This window comes from Budorcas taxicolor, chromosome 5 (assembly GCF_023091745.1).
Source record: "Budorcas taxicolor isolate Tak-1 chromosome 5, Takin1.1, whole genome shotgun sequence".
Classification (NCBI taxonomy): Eukaryota; Metazoa; Chordata; class Mammalia; order Artiodactyla; family Bovidae; genus Budorcas; species Budorcas taxicolor.
In genome coordinates, this window is record NC_068914.1 from 122,167,085 (window position 1) to 122,183,107 (window position 16,023).

General features: G+C 40.1%; 1 protein-coding gene across 1 annotated transcript in view; it reads left to right on the top strand.

Moving 5' to 3' along the window:
- Positions 1-16,023, top strand: part of DENND5B (DENN domain containing 5B) — a 218,866-nt gene that overhangs the window by 188,811 nt on the left and 14,032 nt on the right. The window contains exons 13-15 of the mRNA XM_052639898.1: positions 1,561-1,642; positions 12,960-13,088; positions 15,700-15,821. Coding sequence (XP_052495858.1) covers positions 1,561-1,642; positions 12,960-13,088; positions 15,700-15,821 — 333 coding nt within the window. The remainder of the gene's footprint in view (positions 1-1,560; positions 1,643-12,959; positions 13,089-15,699; positions 15,822-16,023) is intronic.

The window sequence follows — 16,023 nt, forward strand, 5'->3', positions numbered from 1 at the left end:
TGCTGTCTAATCATCTAGGGTTGTAGAGGCATTCTCTGAGGCATTTCACTTTCTCTCCAATAAGAGGGATGTTCTTTCATTAATTAACACACTTAAGTGGTAATAGTCTCAAACAGGAAGACAAACAGCATATTGCCTGCAAATCTCTGAAATAGTGTCTTTCGTGTCTGTTACCTGTTGGGTATTGAGATCAACCAGTGTTTTCAGTGACCCATCGAAAACTCCCTCCACAGACTGCCAAGACAGATGCCCTATTTATTACCTATTTGATATGGCAGGCCCTCAAAAGAACTGCCTTTAGGTTGGTCGGCTACATTCTTTTTGTCCTGGCAGCTCCATCAATGTTCACTTATGTTATACCTGCCAAGTATCAGTTGAGCTTCTTGCATCAAGTGCCAAAATCTTGCAGATCCTTATCCACCAAAATGTTCCCTGTCTTCCTTCATTGCCAGCTTCATATAAACTTACATGTTCCGACAGTGTACCCTAGCCCCCGAAAGTAGAATGTGTCTAAAAACTGAGAAAATGTAAGTTTAATGTACAGTGAAAACCCTCATCCTTAATTCTCATTTTATGATGTATTTGCCAAGTGTTATGTTGCAATTTAGTTTTCTTTTACAGATAAGGAAATAGAAATAAAGGGCACTGAACTCCACAGAACCTCACTTACAGTGAGATTGAGCACTCCAACAATATTGTTGTTACTGTTTAGTCCCTAAGTCGTATCTGACTCTTTGCAACCCCATGGACTGCAGCCCACCAGGCTCCTCTGTCCATGGCATTCCCCAGGCAAGAATACTGGAGCGGGCTGCCATTTCCTTTTCCAGGGGATCTTCCTGACCCAGGGAAGATTCTGAGTCTCCCACATTGACACCACTGAGCTACCAGGGAAGCCCAACTACAATATATTAGCCACTGATTGTTTAGCCATTGTTATATAAAAGAATAATCTTTCCTTCTTACATAAATGTTAGCTCTTCAGGCTTCATAAGAGAATGACTCATAGACATTATACTTCTAACTGTCCATTTAGGTTACTCACTTTGTATGATAAACATATTGTTACTTGGATTCTGAACTTGAAGTAGAAACTTACCAGACTAAAGAATCCAAACTCAAGTTTTTCTTCTTAAACATTTTTTCGAAAGGAAAATTTTATGATTGTAGCTTACGAGACCAGAGATGATTCACGTACTTAGGTTAATTTACAGACACTGCTTTCCTGTAGTTATTCAGAACTATTAGAATGATAACTTTAGAAAATGGCTGGCCCTCTGGCCAAAATGTACACACATTGTCTTATTTATTGTGTGGGTTCTTATGATTCATTTAAAATTTTCAGATAAAGCCCCATATTAACTAGGAAGAAAATAGCTAGTTTACTGTAATCATAAAGTAGGAATATTTGGGTAAACAAATTTGAGCTTTTCTATTATCTTTAGCATTTGTTCATATCAAAATAGCTTCAAAGTACTTATTTGTGGAATGTGAACCATGTAGATTTTGTTTTAAGTCTTTACTGTTGTTTTTCTAATACTTTGCTGATATTTTTCTACATAGTTGCCCTTGGACCAGAAAGAAGAAAATCTGACTCAGGAGTTATGTTGCCAACCCTCAGGGTCTCTCTTATCCAGGACATGAGGTATTTGTTATATGTGCTAGCATATGGTGATAACTTTTGATATATTCATGGTTTTCATATAAATTGCTCAAATAACTGTGACTGTGGTATTTTTTGCCTATGTATTCTGAAGAAAACATTTTTTATAATCTCACTTATTTTAATTTTGTACTGTTATGATTTTCCTGACATTAAATCCAAAGGCAAAATGCAATTGAGAAGAGTTTTTTAAATATCCCTAAATTATTTTACAATTTCTTTTGTTCTATTTTTTTCTTTTTTAGTATCCTTAAATTCTTATTATCCCCAGATATAAGCCAAAAAATCTGCAAATAATAGCAAGTTACTCAGCAGAAAAATCTCTGTCACGTAGATTTCCTTTGAAGCAAATGCAAATCTGAAAATTATCACATGCAATTACTAGTTTTAAAAGGTATCAACATACCTAAAATAGATTTATTGAATGAGGAAGACAGAAGTTTTTTCTTTTGAATATTTTGGGTCCTTTTTAGTTGACTTTTAAAATACATGGGTTTAATGTTACAACATTTAATTATTGATGTTTATTTGGTTTGTCAAAGGCTTACAACTGAAAAGCGTAACTTTTATGAGTAGCATCATAATCCTGTAGTGGCACATCCTGACTTCACACAAGCTGTGTGACCCCAGGCACTTTTTGTAACTTCTCTTTATCTCAGTTTTTCTTTCTCTTGTTGCTGTTCAGTTGCCAAGTTGTGTCCAACTCTTTGTGACCCCATGGATTGCAGCACACCAGGCTTCCCCCTGTCCCTCACCATCTCCCAGAGTTTGCCCATATTCTTTCTCTCAAATAAAGATAAAAACAGTTGTCTAGCTCATGAGACTTAAACAAGTTAGTCCATTATAAAAGTTTCAAGAAGTTCTTGGCTTACTCTAAGAGTTCAGTAAATGTTGGATTTTGTTTTCTGAATCCATTTCCATATTTATATCTTAAGTGCTCTTATTGCTTGATAGATGAAATGTAGTTGTCCTCATGTGGCTTATGATTCCTTTTGAGGTCAGCAAGAGATGAATAGTTCTAACTATGAGGGGAATGCACTCCCCCTCTCTTAATGGAAACATAAAACCACATGTGTTATACCTTGATTTCACAGTAGCCATCAGTTTAAGGTGATGATTGTTGAGAGCTTTGCAGCAGTGACCTCAAGGACCAAACTTCTAAAACCTAATTAGGAGATGATCACATTACATAAGGCTACCCTACTCCTTCCAGTTTCCTGCATATTTACTTTTATCTCCTTTATGTTGTTGGTTTTGTTTGGGGAAGGGTGTCCAGCCTTGATAAACTCCTTTCATTTGATAAAAGGCGGTCTAGTGTGCTGATTGAGAGCTCAGACTGTGGAACCAGCCCACAAGGGTTGCTGTTTTAACTCTGCCACATACTAGGCTCTGTGGCCAAAGGCAATTGCTCATATTCCCAGTTTCCTCACCTATTAAATAATAGTGTTTCTCTTAAAAATTTTGGTATAAATATTCAATGAGTTAATAAATGTAAAGCACTCAAAATTGTCCTGGAAATAAATGTATGTTTGTGCACTCATGCATACATATACATCTATATTTATTTCTGTTTCTATATTTATTTGTATGTGTGTATGTGTATTTTTATGACCATAAATTCATAATGATATCCCTGATTCCAGTTCTGTACCACAGGGATCATTCTAGCCTTCTCCCTTATTTGTAATTTTTTTCTCAAACTATGAGAAACCTGGGTCTCATTATCTGCAATATATTCACTTATTTGTGCAACCTGTAAGGTAGTTTTGAAATTGCTGCCTCACACCCCTGTAAGAAACAGAGGTACTAACTAAGCACAGTGTTTGCACAGCTTAGTTTTGTCATTAACCTTTCAGTATCCAGTCAAAATACTGTTTTCCAAAACTTAGGTTTCTTCTTTTTTTCTCCACTCCCTTCAGTGTGGTCTTATTATTCATTTGTAACAGTGTTAGGTTTATTTGTTACCTTGTATTCCATTTGGGGTTTCCTTCACATCCTAGTGATTTTTGTTTGGGGTTTTGCTTAAATGTATATACAGTGAAATTCATTCTTGGTGTGTAGTTGTATATGTTTTCATAAAAACACAATTGTGATGCAAAACAGTTCCATCACCCCCTTGTGCTACTGCTTTTGCATCAGCCCCTCTCCTAGCTTCCTACTCTGGGCAGTCACTGATACATTTCCAGGCTCTTTCCACTGAGAGAGCCTAGAAGTAGTAATACCCCAGCAATAGTGAGCACAGCTAGTGCCCACAGATTGGGTTCTGGATACCATTTTCCAATGAAAGGAACCATGGCTATCTAGAGAAGTGATTGATTTCAGGAACTGAGGAAGGGAAAATATAGAATGAACCAAGTGCATCTTTGGTAAGGCCAAAAAGTAAGGAAGTGCTCAGAAAGTATGCTGTTAAGTCACTTCAGTCGTGTCCGACTCTGTGCGACCCCATAGACGGAAGCCCACCAGGCTCCCCCATTCTTGGGATTCTCTAGGCAAGAACACTGGAGCGGGTTGCCATTTCCTTCTCCAATGCATGAAAGTGAAAAGTGAAAGTGAAGTCACTCAGTCGTGTCCAACTCTTAGCGACCCCATGGACTGCAGCCTACCAGGCTCCTCCGTCCATGGGATTTTCCAGGCAAGAGTACTGGAGTGGATTGCCATTGCCTTCTCCATCAGAAAGTATGGGATCACATAATAAAGACATAGAGGAGCCAGCCTGAAAGAGCTCCAAATGGCCAAAGCTGAAACAATTTGAGCAAAAAAAGTAATTTACAGTAGTAATAAAATGAATATCCAAGAGCCTTTTCCTATATAAATAGTTAAATAAGTGAATACAGTGGAACAGCTTTTTTACAGAAGCACTCCAATTAATAAATGTAGAAGAATGAATTAGAAAAATCAGTGCTTGAAGCATCTAAGCTGAAACAAGAATATTTGCATAGTCTCAAAAGTATTTTCCCCAAGAACTTATTAATTACAGAGGAAAAAGTATTAAGTTTACAGTGGATTTCCCAGGCAAGAATACTGGAGTGGTTTGCCATTTTCTTCTCCAGGGGATCTTCCAGACCCAAGAATCAAACCCTAGTCTCCTGCATTAGCAGGCAGATTCTTCACCACTGAGCCACCAGGGAAGCCCCTTATTCATATATATTTACTTACATCTCAGTGGATGTGCTTATTTCTGTTTCTAAGTTCTTAGGCAAGATCTTCATTGTAATCCCTAGTTGTAATCTAGATAGTTCATGTGGACCTTTTTCCTTAAAGAGAAATACCTAAGTAATATGCTAAACTTTGACAGATAAACAAAAAAAAAAAAAATTGTGTTCTAAAGATTAGATTACATAGATATCAGAGTTCACACATTGTTGGCCTCGTGCCCTGCCAGTACCTCCTGTCTCCCAAATTTCTGTCTTGAGGCAAAGACATGGGCAGTTTAGAGACTTTTGAGTCTCTGTGGTTGTCAAGAGTCTTGGTACCAGATTGCTCAGCAGCTGGCATGAGTCCAGGACAGATGTGTCTACAGGCTATCCCCTCTATCTTAGTATCTATCTCTGACAATTCCCCAGGACTTTCATAGATAGTAGGTATCACTGTACTGTCAATAATAGAATGATTTCTTTTCTTCCAAAGAGAAAGGCTTGGGACAATAAATAATTATACAGATTATCTACATATAAAAGAGGAGTATTACTATGCCATTATCATTATTACTAATTTCTTTCCAGAGTAGCTATGCATATATCATCTAGACATTCAAACCAACTTTTATTGTTAATGACAAAATGTAATTAATAATGAGGGGTATAGTAGAATATTACATGATTGAGGAGATTGTTAGTACTGTTATCTAAGTATAGATACTCTGAATATGTCAACAAATGAGCAGGATGTCTTAAGTATATCTTAGAAGTATTTGGTTTTCCTATAAAGATGGGAATAAATTACTTGACAGTAAACTGGATGGTCACTTTTATCTTATTATAAATAATGTTTGCATATGTGCTTGTGAGCATCAGCTTTATTCTCCACTAAGGTTAAAATAAGCATGATTAATTTTGTTACCCTAGGAAAGAATATTTGAGGAATTTTTATGACTACAGAGTGTGGGCTTAAACTAAAATTGGCTAATTCCTTAATTTCTCTAATAAATATTACTGGCTTTCACTGGTGATAACAGTGAAATAAAGACCAGTTTTGGATTCGGGAAATGTGGATTCAAACTTAGTTGCTTCTACTCTCAAGAATCATTCAGTTTTAGGCAACAGAAGCCTGTTCAAACTAGCTTCAGGAAAAAGGAGGATTTATGGGAGGATTTGGTGGCTCAGAGGTTAAAGCGTCTGCCTCCAATGCGGGAGACCCGGGTTCGATCCCTGGGTCGGGAAGATCCCCTGGAGAAGGAAATGGCAACCCACTCCAGTATTCTTGCCTGGAGAATCCCATGGACAGAGAAGCCTGGTAGGCTACAGTCCACGGGGTCGCAAAGAGCAACTTCACTTCACTTTATGGGAGATATGCAAGGGATTTCCCAGAATCCAAGCCCAAGAACTGTTGCTGGATTGGAAACAGCCTTGTCCATCTCACTGGAAGTAAATTGTCCCTGCTTTTACCTCCACTTGTGTGTGCTTCTCCTCTCCTCTGCCCCTTTCCCTCCTTTTCTGCTTTACTATGAACATGCTCTCCCAAGCCCTGGCCTTGACACCTGTCTTATTTTAAGCATTCAGCAAAGACTGACTTGGTTTTTCCAGTTTGTGCGAGAAAATCTGATTGACTCAGCTTAGATCAGGTAGATGCTGCTTATCCATTCAGTTCTAGCTGACGGATAAGGAGCACCAGTCATGGTGGTACCTGGAGTTGTTTCTTCTGGGTCTGAAGAGGGAGAACTTCTCCAAGAATGTGAGTACCATGAAGAAATGCTTGGTAGAAAATGAGTGGCATCTATAGAATAATATGTATTACCTCTGAGGTCTTGGGTGGGTCACTTAGTCTCGACGAATCTCAGTTTCCTCATCTTTGAAGTGAAATAATGATGGTCTCCCTCTCACTAGATATTGTGACAATCAGGTAAGACAGAATACATGAAAATTAGAAAGCTTTGTACCAAGGTTGGAAACACATAAAGTAAATAAGGTATTTAAACCACACACTATATATACTTTACTGTGAATTAACAGGATCTATTTTAGAAGTAATAACTTCTAGAATATTATGATGAATGTCATTGTAGTTACCTATAGTAAAAATTATTCCAATTAAAAACAGATTCGAATGGTATAACTATACAGAAAAAATTTTTAAAAGATTTAAAGTTTAATAACAGCATAAATTGTTTTAAAGCATAAAATTAGATACAGACTTTTACAAAGCAACAGTTTTCTGAGCTTCTAATATACATTAGGCCTTATAGGGAACAAACAGGGATGCAAGGCTAGTAAGTATTGGGCTCGTCATTCTCAGGAAGCTTTTGTCAAAATGAGAAATATGTATACCAGGAGAAAATGATAAAATAGCAGACAGTGCATGATAAATGCAAATTAGACTATAGAACTTCATAAATTAGATCATTGAAGGCTGTCAAGGTCAAGGAAAGCTTTCTAGAAGAAGCTGGGATTTCAAACATGAATAGAATCAAATAAGGAAGCTCAAAAAAAGTAAGTACTTCAGGTAATAAAACACAGAGTCTATGAGTTAACTGCTTGGAGTAGAATTTTTTAATAGGAAAATATGTTGAGGCCAAGGCTTCATGGGCCTTGAATGCAAGCTTGAGCAATTCAGGTGATATCCTGTGAGCTTTTGAAGATTCTGCAACAAAGCAATTAATTACATTAGGAAGCAGTCTTTTAGGCAAAGAAATTTCCCTAGTGCCAGTAAACAGAGGGTTTGAGAAGAGTCTGGTGGCCTCATCTCTTGATGCCCGTGCCTCCTGCCAAAAAAAATAGTGCAAACATTTTTATGAGGGGAATGCTAATAGCCACCTAAAGAAAATACGTTTCACTTTATGTATCCCAGTCCTGCCCATTTTCCTTAACCATACATTGTTTTTCAAATTATTATATCCCATTTTGACATTCTTGAGCTATTATGTCTGCAGTTTAAGACCATCATAAAACTAATTTCAGTAGATTTTACTATGTTAGAGCAGTAAGAATACTTAGAGAAAGATTATACAACATAAGTACTTACCAAACTTCATGTAGATTCATTTTGGGTGGATACACTTTGACAGCGTGGTATTCCTGGATCCTGTGAACTCTTATCCGGCACTGAGCTCATAGAGGGACCTTGTAAGTACTGTGGAACTTTAAGTAGTAAATACCTGAGCATTTCCCAGTGTTGCTTTTAGTCAGCTGTTTCATCTGGGCAATGTCAGGGTTGAGGAACAACCAATGCTGTTTCCTAGGCTCATATTGGCCCACGTGGGTTGTCCAGTGCCCACCCCTGCTGCCACCACCATAATCAGGGTATAAATGGAGCTTGCCTGACCCCAGTTTTCCTCATTTGTGACCACGTGTAATGGTCTTAGCCCTTTAAAGATAAATTAAGTCTGTCATAATTTCTGAAAAAAATTCTTAGAGATGAGGTGAAGTTGGTTAACAGGAAAATGTCAACAGAATTTTCTTTTATCTCCTCATTCTGACGTGTTTTTCAGCCACTTCTATAAGCCTCTCGTGTGATGTGATAATGCTTTATTTTACATTTCGTTTATCAAAAGTGTTTGATCAGACGCCTGGGAGTCTGCCCCATACAGGAAGCTGCAGCTGCGAGCCTCCCTTGCTCTGCCCCTGCTGGGGGAATAGCCACCATGAGACTGCCTAATAGGGCTGGTTTGACCTGAGCAGGTGACCTTAGCAAGGGGTAGGGGGTACACTGAAGAAGGCTGGCCCACAACTGGGATCGAGGGGCATGACCACACTGCAGAAATGGAACCCTCTGCCCAGGACACATAAGAAAACCAAACCTCAGGAGGAAGTGGCGGGGGGAGGGACACGTGCAAACACATGAGGACTCACAAGGCATCCCCGACATGGAAGGGCAGTACTGGGGACCACAGGTGACCCATAGCCGGGCACCCAGCACAGAGAGCATCATGGCAGAGCAGGTGGCTCTGAGCCGGACTCAGGCGTGTGGGATACTGCAGGAAGAGCTGTACCAAAGTGATTCTTTCCATCAATCAGGGACAATATATCTTAATATGTACATATTCTCTTCAAGAGGAAGATCTATCCCACCATCTGGTGGCTGTTCCAGGATGGCTTCTGCCAAAAGATACCTTCATTTTGGGCTACACCCACTCCCACTTCACAGTGGCCAACATCTGCAAGCAGAGTGAGCCCACTCCAGAGAAGGAGCCCAAGCTGGAGGAGTTCTTTGCCCAAACTCCTACATGGCCAGCCAGTATGATGACGTGGCTTCCTAGGAGCACCTCAACAGTGGCATGAACGCTCTCTACCAGGGTCCGCAGGCCAATGCCTCTTCTACCTGGCCTTGCCCCCCAGCGGCTACAGGACCGTCACCAAGAAGATCCATGACACCTGTGTGAGCCAGACAGAACCGTATCATCATGGAGAAGATCTTTGAGAGGGACCTGCATATTTCCAACCAGCTGTCCAACTACACAGCCTCCCTGTTTTGTGAAAACCAGATCTACTCCATCGACCACTGCCTGGGCAAGGAGGTGGTCCAGAACCTCATGGTGCTGAGGTTTTGTCAACAGGATCTTCAGGCCCCATCTGGAACCATGACAACATTGCCTGCACAGAGCCTTCAAGGAGCCGTTTGGCACTGAGGGTCGGTGGAGCTTCTTCAGTGAATTTAGGATCATCTGGGAGGTGATGCAAAATCCCCTCCTCCAGATCCTGTATCTGGTGGCCATGGAGAAGCCTGCCTACACCAACTCAGATGACATCCATGATGATAAGGTCAAGGTGTTGAAATGTATATCAAAGGTGCAGGTGAGCAATGTGATCCTGAGCCAGTATATGGAGAACTCCACTGAAGAAGGTGAGGCCACCAGAGGGTACCCAGAGGACCCCAGTGTGCCCCGTGGATCCACCACTGACACCTTTGCGGCTTTTATGTTCTCTGTGGGGAATGAGAGGTGGGACGGGCTGCCCTTCATACTGTGCTGCGGCAGAGCCCTGAATTAGCACAAAACCAAGGTGTGTCTGCAGTTCCTAAACATGGCTGGTGATGTCTTCTAGCAGCAGTGCAAACGCAATGAACTGGTAATCCATATGCAGCCCATGGAGGCCATGTATGCCAAGGTGATGACCAAGAAGCCTGGCATGTTCTTCAGCCCTGAGGAATCAGAGCTGGACCTGACTTACAGTAACAGATACAAGAACATGAAGCTCCCTGATGCATATGAGCACACCTCATCCTGGACATCTTCAGTGGAAGCCAGATGCACTTCGTGCGCAGTGGCGAGCTCCAGCAGGCCGGATGCATCTTTACCCCACTGCTGCACCAGATCGATCGCTAGAATCCCCAGCCCATCCCCTACATCTATGGTAGCCCAGGCCCCGCAAAGGCTGATGAGCTGATGAAGAGAGTGGGCTTGCAGTACAAAGGGACCGACAGTGGGTGAACGCCACACGCTCTGAGCCCTGAGCACCTGGTCCCCACCCCAACCTACCTTGGCCTGTCTCCCTGTCCTTCCCACTGTCTGACCCCATTTCAGGAGGACCTTGGGACCATAACCATCAGCATCACAATACTGGCTCCAGGCTCTGGCCGCGCTGTGCCATGGCTGCCGTGGGCCCAGTTACATTCTTCAACCACGAGCGCTGGAGAATCACACTGTGACCATCCCCAGCAACCAGTGAGCCAGCTTCTGTCCACAAAACTGAGCGCCAGTGGAAGAAAGAAGAGTGGCTCTTCATCTGTCCTGGCTCTTTCCAGATGACTGGAGTTAGAGGACCATAGGGAGGGGCAGTGGTAGGCCTCAGTGGGCCATGACTGTCAGCAGGCTCCTCAGAACTCAGGAGGAAGGCCCAGTGCTTCTGCACCAGCCTCAGTGCCATTTGATATTCCTGGTCACCCCTGGAAGGAACTTCCAGGCTGCCCAGCACCCGCCCCCCATGTCTTGGCTTCCTCAAGTGTCCCCCTTGAATGTCCTCCCCACTGGCAACCAAGCAGCAGATAGGATGCCCCACCTCAGTCCCCTGTCATTAAACCAGCAAATAGGAATAAAAAAAGAGTGTTTGATCATATGTCAGTGCCCTGGATTGAGAGGCTAAATCTTTACATCCAGGGATTAAGAGAGGAGGGAAGGAGAGAAGTAAGAATGTGTGTATTATAACATGGATGGACCTAGAGTACATTATGCTAAGTGAAGAGAAATCCTGCATGATGTCACTTATATGTGGAATCTAAAAAAGAAAATGAATGAATAAACATAATCAGTCATAGATAACAGAAAACAGGTGGCTGCTAAGAGGAAAGGGGAGAGGAGAGAAATAAATGAGGAAGATTGAGGTACTAACTTTCAGTTAACTAAATTAGTCACAGGTATGAAATGTAGTGTGGGGAATATAGACAGTAACTATGTAATACTGTTGTATGGTGACAGATGACAGCTAGACTTATAGTGATCTTTTTGAAATGTATAGAAATCGTATCACTGTTGTGTAGCAGAAACTAACATAGTGTTGTGGGTCAGTTATACTGCAAAAACAAACAAGTTCATAGAAAAAGAGATCACGTTTGTGATCACCAGAGGCCAACGTGGGGTGGAGGGAGATCGTCTGAAGGCAGTCAAAAAGTGTAAACTCTGAGTTTTAAGTACTTAGTAGGGATGTAATGTGTTGGAGAAGACTCTTGAGAGTCCCTTGGACTGCAAGGAGATCCAGCCAGTCCATTCTGAAGGAGATCAGCCCTGGGATTTCTTTGGAAGGAGTGATGCTAAAGCTGAAACTCCAGTACTTTGGCCACCTCATGCAAAGAGTTGACTCATTGGAAAAGACTCTGATGCTGGGAGGGATTGGGGGCAGGAGGAGAAGGGGACGACATAGGATGAGATTGCTGGATAGCATCACTGACTCTCTCGACGTGAGTCTGAGTGAACTCCGGGAGTTGGTGATGGACAGGGAGGCCTGGCGTTCTGCGATTCATGGGGTCGCAAAGAGTCGGACACGACTGAGCGACTGAACTGAACTGAGGGATGTAATGTGTCGTGCAACATGACAAGACAACACTGCTGTACAATGTAAATGAAAGTTGTTAAGAGTAAATCATAAAAATTCTAATCACAAGGAAAAAAACTGTCTTTAGTGTATCTATAAGAAATGGTAGATGTTCACTAAACCTATTGTGATCATTATTTCATAATCTATATAAGTCAAATCATTATGTTGTGTACCTTATATGTTGTGTGTCAGTTATATCTCAATAAAACTGGGCAGGGGGAGAGATGTGTTTTACAAGGAGGCTATTCCTTATTCCGAATGCTGGAATCATCAGAGTCTGCAATATGAAAAGTCATTCTATACTTTAAAAAAAAAAATCAAAGGAAAGGATGGTGGGTCACAATCACAAAGACTTTTCAGTGACTCATTGTACTGTTTCTATAATTACCCTGTCCCTTAGGTTTGTCCTTCCTGCTCAATCCTTCTTTCCCCCTAGGAGGGGAATCATTTAGGAAGATTAATTCAGTCCTGCTGGGCATAGCATCAACTTCAACATAGAATACCAATTTATACATATATGTAACATTCATTTGGAGGTTGATCACACAATTTGTGGGCACACAGTATCCTAAGTCTTTCAAATTTTTAAGAATTTTGAATTTATTAGTATAATACAGCTTTTCTTCTAATGCCATAGAAAATGGAATTTCATATTTTCCAGATGTTGTCAGGGCAATTTGAAAAATGATTCAGTGAATTAAAGTTGTAGCAGAGACTTAACTAAACTGTAGAACAATTATTTTGAGTAAGAGCATGAATATTCAGCCTGTTTTATTACTTTTATTTTTCTGAGGGTCAGGGATAACCAATTGCCAGTTTATATGTATCTGCAAGCATGAAACAAGAACAAAATAAAACCTGAAAGAGTAAATGAGTGTTAAATGCTTTATCTTAGGATATTGTCTGTATGGTCATGTTGTAATGGTAATTCTGATGTGGGACTAATTTCATGATTCAGATGGGACACTGAAAGTTTAATCAGCATAAATGGTGCGTGGCCTATTGTTTCCTCTAAGTAGAAAATAACTTTTCTGTGCGAAGTGCTGTAATTCTTCAGTTCTTTCCCAGTTCAACGTTAGCCTTAGGATTTACATCTTTGCTGTTTTACTATTCTTTAGGCATATTCAAAACATGAGTGAGATCAAGACTGATGTCGGACGAGCTCGAGCATGGATAAGATTGTCTCTAGAAAAGAAGCTCTTGTCCCAGCATCTCAAGCAGTTGCTCTCTAACCAGCTGCTCACAAAGTAAGAGGTGGCCTCGAGGCATTTCTGTTTCTATGACCTGTGTGCTTACAAAATAAATTGCATAGACTGACAGGCTGCCTTCTTCAGCATGAGTTGTTCACTCCTGTGCACATGCAGTCTTCCTTTCTAACAGGTACATGTTTCAGATGTCATGACTTCCTGTTTGATTGTATATGGGAGGGTACAGATTTCATAGCCAGAGGCAGATGGTGCTGCCTTTTTCAGAAAAGAAAAGCTAAGCAGTCCCACAGGTTGATGGTAACATCCCAAAAGTGAAAATGTCTCAGTTGTGTCCAATTCTTTGCGACCCCATGGGCTGTATAGTCCATGGAATTCTCCAGGCCAGAATACTGGAATGGGTAACCTTTCCCTTCTGCAGGGGATCTTCCCAACGCAAGGATTGAACCCAGGTTTCCCACATTGCAGGCAGATTCTTTACCAGCTGAGTCACAAGGGAAGCTTTATCAGCTGAGCCACAAGGGAAATATCCAAAAGATGGGTTGAATTTATGTAAACCTTGTATACTATTGTGAACACCACAACAAAACCAGAAGTAGCAAAAAAAAAGGTCCATAGTAAACAGCTTCTCTGAGAGTCTTACCAATACTTACATTTAGTAGTGTAGAGCCAGTAAACCAGTCAAGTGCATATTAGTTAATTATTAACTGTTTTGATTGATTCCCTTCACTCCATCAGAAACCTGGATGAAATGCATCATCCAGATAATACGTATAGTAGAATTAATTTGAAAATTAAGGGCTTTGGGGTTCTCTAGAGCAAAGGCATGCAAAGGATCCAGCAGAGACCTCAAACACGAGACTGTTGGAATTGTACCATAACCCAATTCTTTTTGTGGTTTTTAAATTTGTATGTATCACTGTCGAGTTCATTATCCTTTGGAGCATTTTAGGAGGAGTCTTAATATCCAAAGAATGGATTAGATAAAGAGTATATGATGTGAAGTACAGCCTGTGAACCTGACCTTCTCCTCTTAAAACTGACTACACTCCCCACCCCTTATCCCTGCTGATAAGTCTTCTGCCCTTTGTGGCCAAAGTATAAAGGAGAAAATGATAATTGTTTAAAAATGTTACTACATAAAGGTAACTACTAAGTATCTTACATGTTTTCTACTGTACTTTCTTCTATGCATGTTCTCTTAGTTAAGATTATACTGTATTTGCAATTCAGTTCGTCCTTTTTTCAGGTTAATATTATACCATAACATTTTATATGTCATAAAGTCTCTGAAATCTGAATGCCTGAGTTCAAATACTGCCTTTACTATTCACTATTTGAATGGCCTTAGGCAAGATCCTTAACTTCATTTTATCACTTTTCCTCATCTGTAAAAGGAGAATGCTAATAGACTTACCTCTCATGTGATCACAAGGATTAGATATATTAATAACTATGAAATACTTGAGAAATGCTTAAATGTAAGTGCTTAATAAAAAGTTACTGTTTTAGGGAGCAGTAGTTTTTTTCTTACTCAGTTAAAATTAAATCCTTATTTGAAATGAAACATCTGAAACACAGAGTGGTTTAAATTTTCCAGAAAGATATCTCCCAAACACTATAATATAGATGATTATATTACAGCTAGTCAATATTTTTAAAAATTTATCTTTAGTGAATGTAATGTCCTTCAGCCATAGGATGAGAAAAAAAAAATCCACCATAGGCTATTAATAGCAGATGTGGGGAGTAGTAGTTTTGTTATTGTTAAAACTCTTCTTAAACTTTATTTTTTAACAAATTTTTTAAAATGTGTTTTTAGCTACACTGAGCCTTCATTCTGCATGCTGGCTTTCTCTAGTTGCCATGAGCAGGGGGCTACTCTCTAGTTGTGGTGGCTGGGCTTCTCACTGCTGTTGCTTCTCTCATTGCAGCTTGCAGGCTCTAGAGCTCAGGCTCAGTACTTGTGGTGCCTGGGCTTAGTTGCGCCGTGACACGTGAAATCTTCTCAGACCCAGGGATTGAAGCTGTGTTCCCTGCATTGGCAGGTGGATTCTTATCCATTGTATCACTAGGAAAGTCCTAAACTTTATTTTAAATTGTGATATATTGGGTTAGCCAAAAACTTTGTTTGGTTTTTCTGTACCATCCTCTGGAAAAACCTGAATGAACTTTTTTGGCCAACTCAGTATTTTTATTTTTTACAAATAATATTCAAGTGGACATTTGTGAGTAAATCTTTGCCATTTCATATTATATCCTTAGGACTGAGTCCTTAAAATAAAATTAATAAGTCAAAGAATAATTATTTTTTAATTACTTAAATATTACCAACAAATTGCTTTTCTGAAATTTTCAGAAGATTACACTTTCTGTTATTCACTGCCACCGCCCACATACACCCCCATCACCACTGATCATAATTTTAAATCTTTATTACTTTGATAGACAAAATGAAATCGCAGGAGGTTGTTTCTTTAATTACTAAGTAGGTTAAAATATTAACATATATACATTCATTTTTATGAATTGTCTGTTCTTTCTAGATTGAAGTTTCTACTCATAGTTTGTCTAAGAGGAAGTATTTTTTAGCGGAAGACATAAGGAAAAATACACTGTACTATTACTTTGTGTTTGTCTTATCCTTTCCTAGGAAGCTTTATAAACGTTATGCTTTTCTCCGTTGTGAAGAAGAAAGAGAGCAGTTTCTTTACCATCTTCTTTCCCTCAATGCTGTGGACTATTTCTGCTTCACCAGTGTCTTCACCACTATCAGTAAGTCTGGAGAAGTGAATGTTAAGTGAAGTGCTGCTCAGATGACTAATGGAATAAGAGTTTATATTTTTGAAAGTGAGACATACCACAGTTCAGTGAGACAGACACTGTAACATCCACCCCTCCCCCCACCTTCCCTGCCCTACCCCATCTCCATTTAGCAATAAAGGTTATGCCCCAGCACCCCCACCTCCTGAAGACA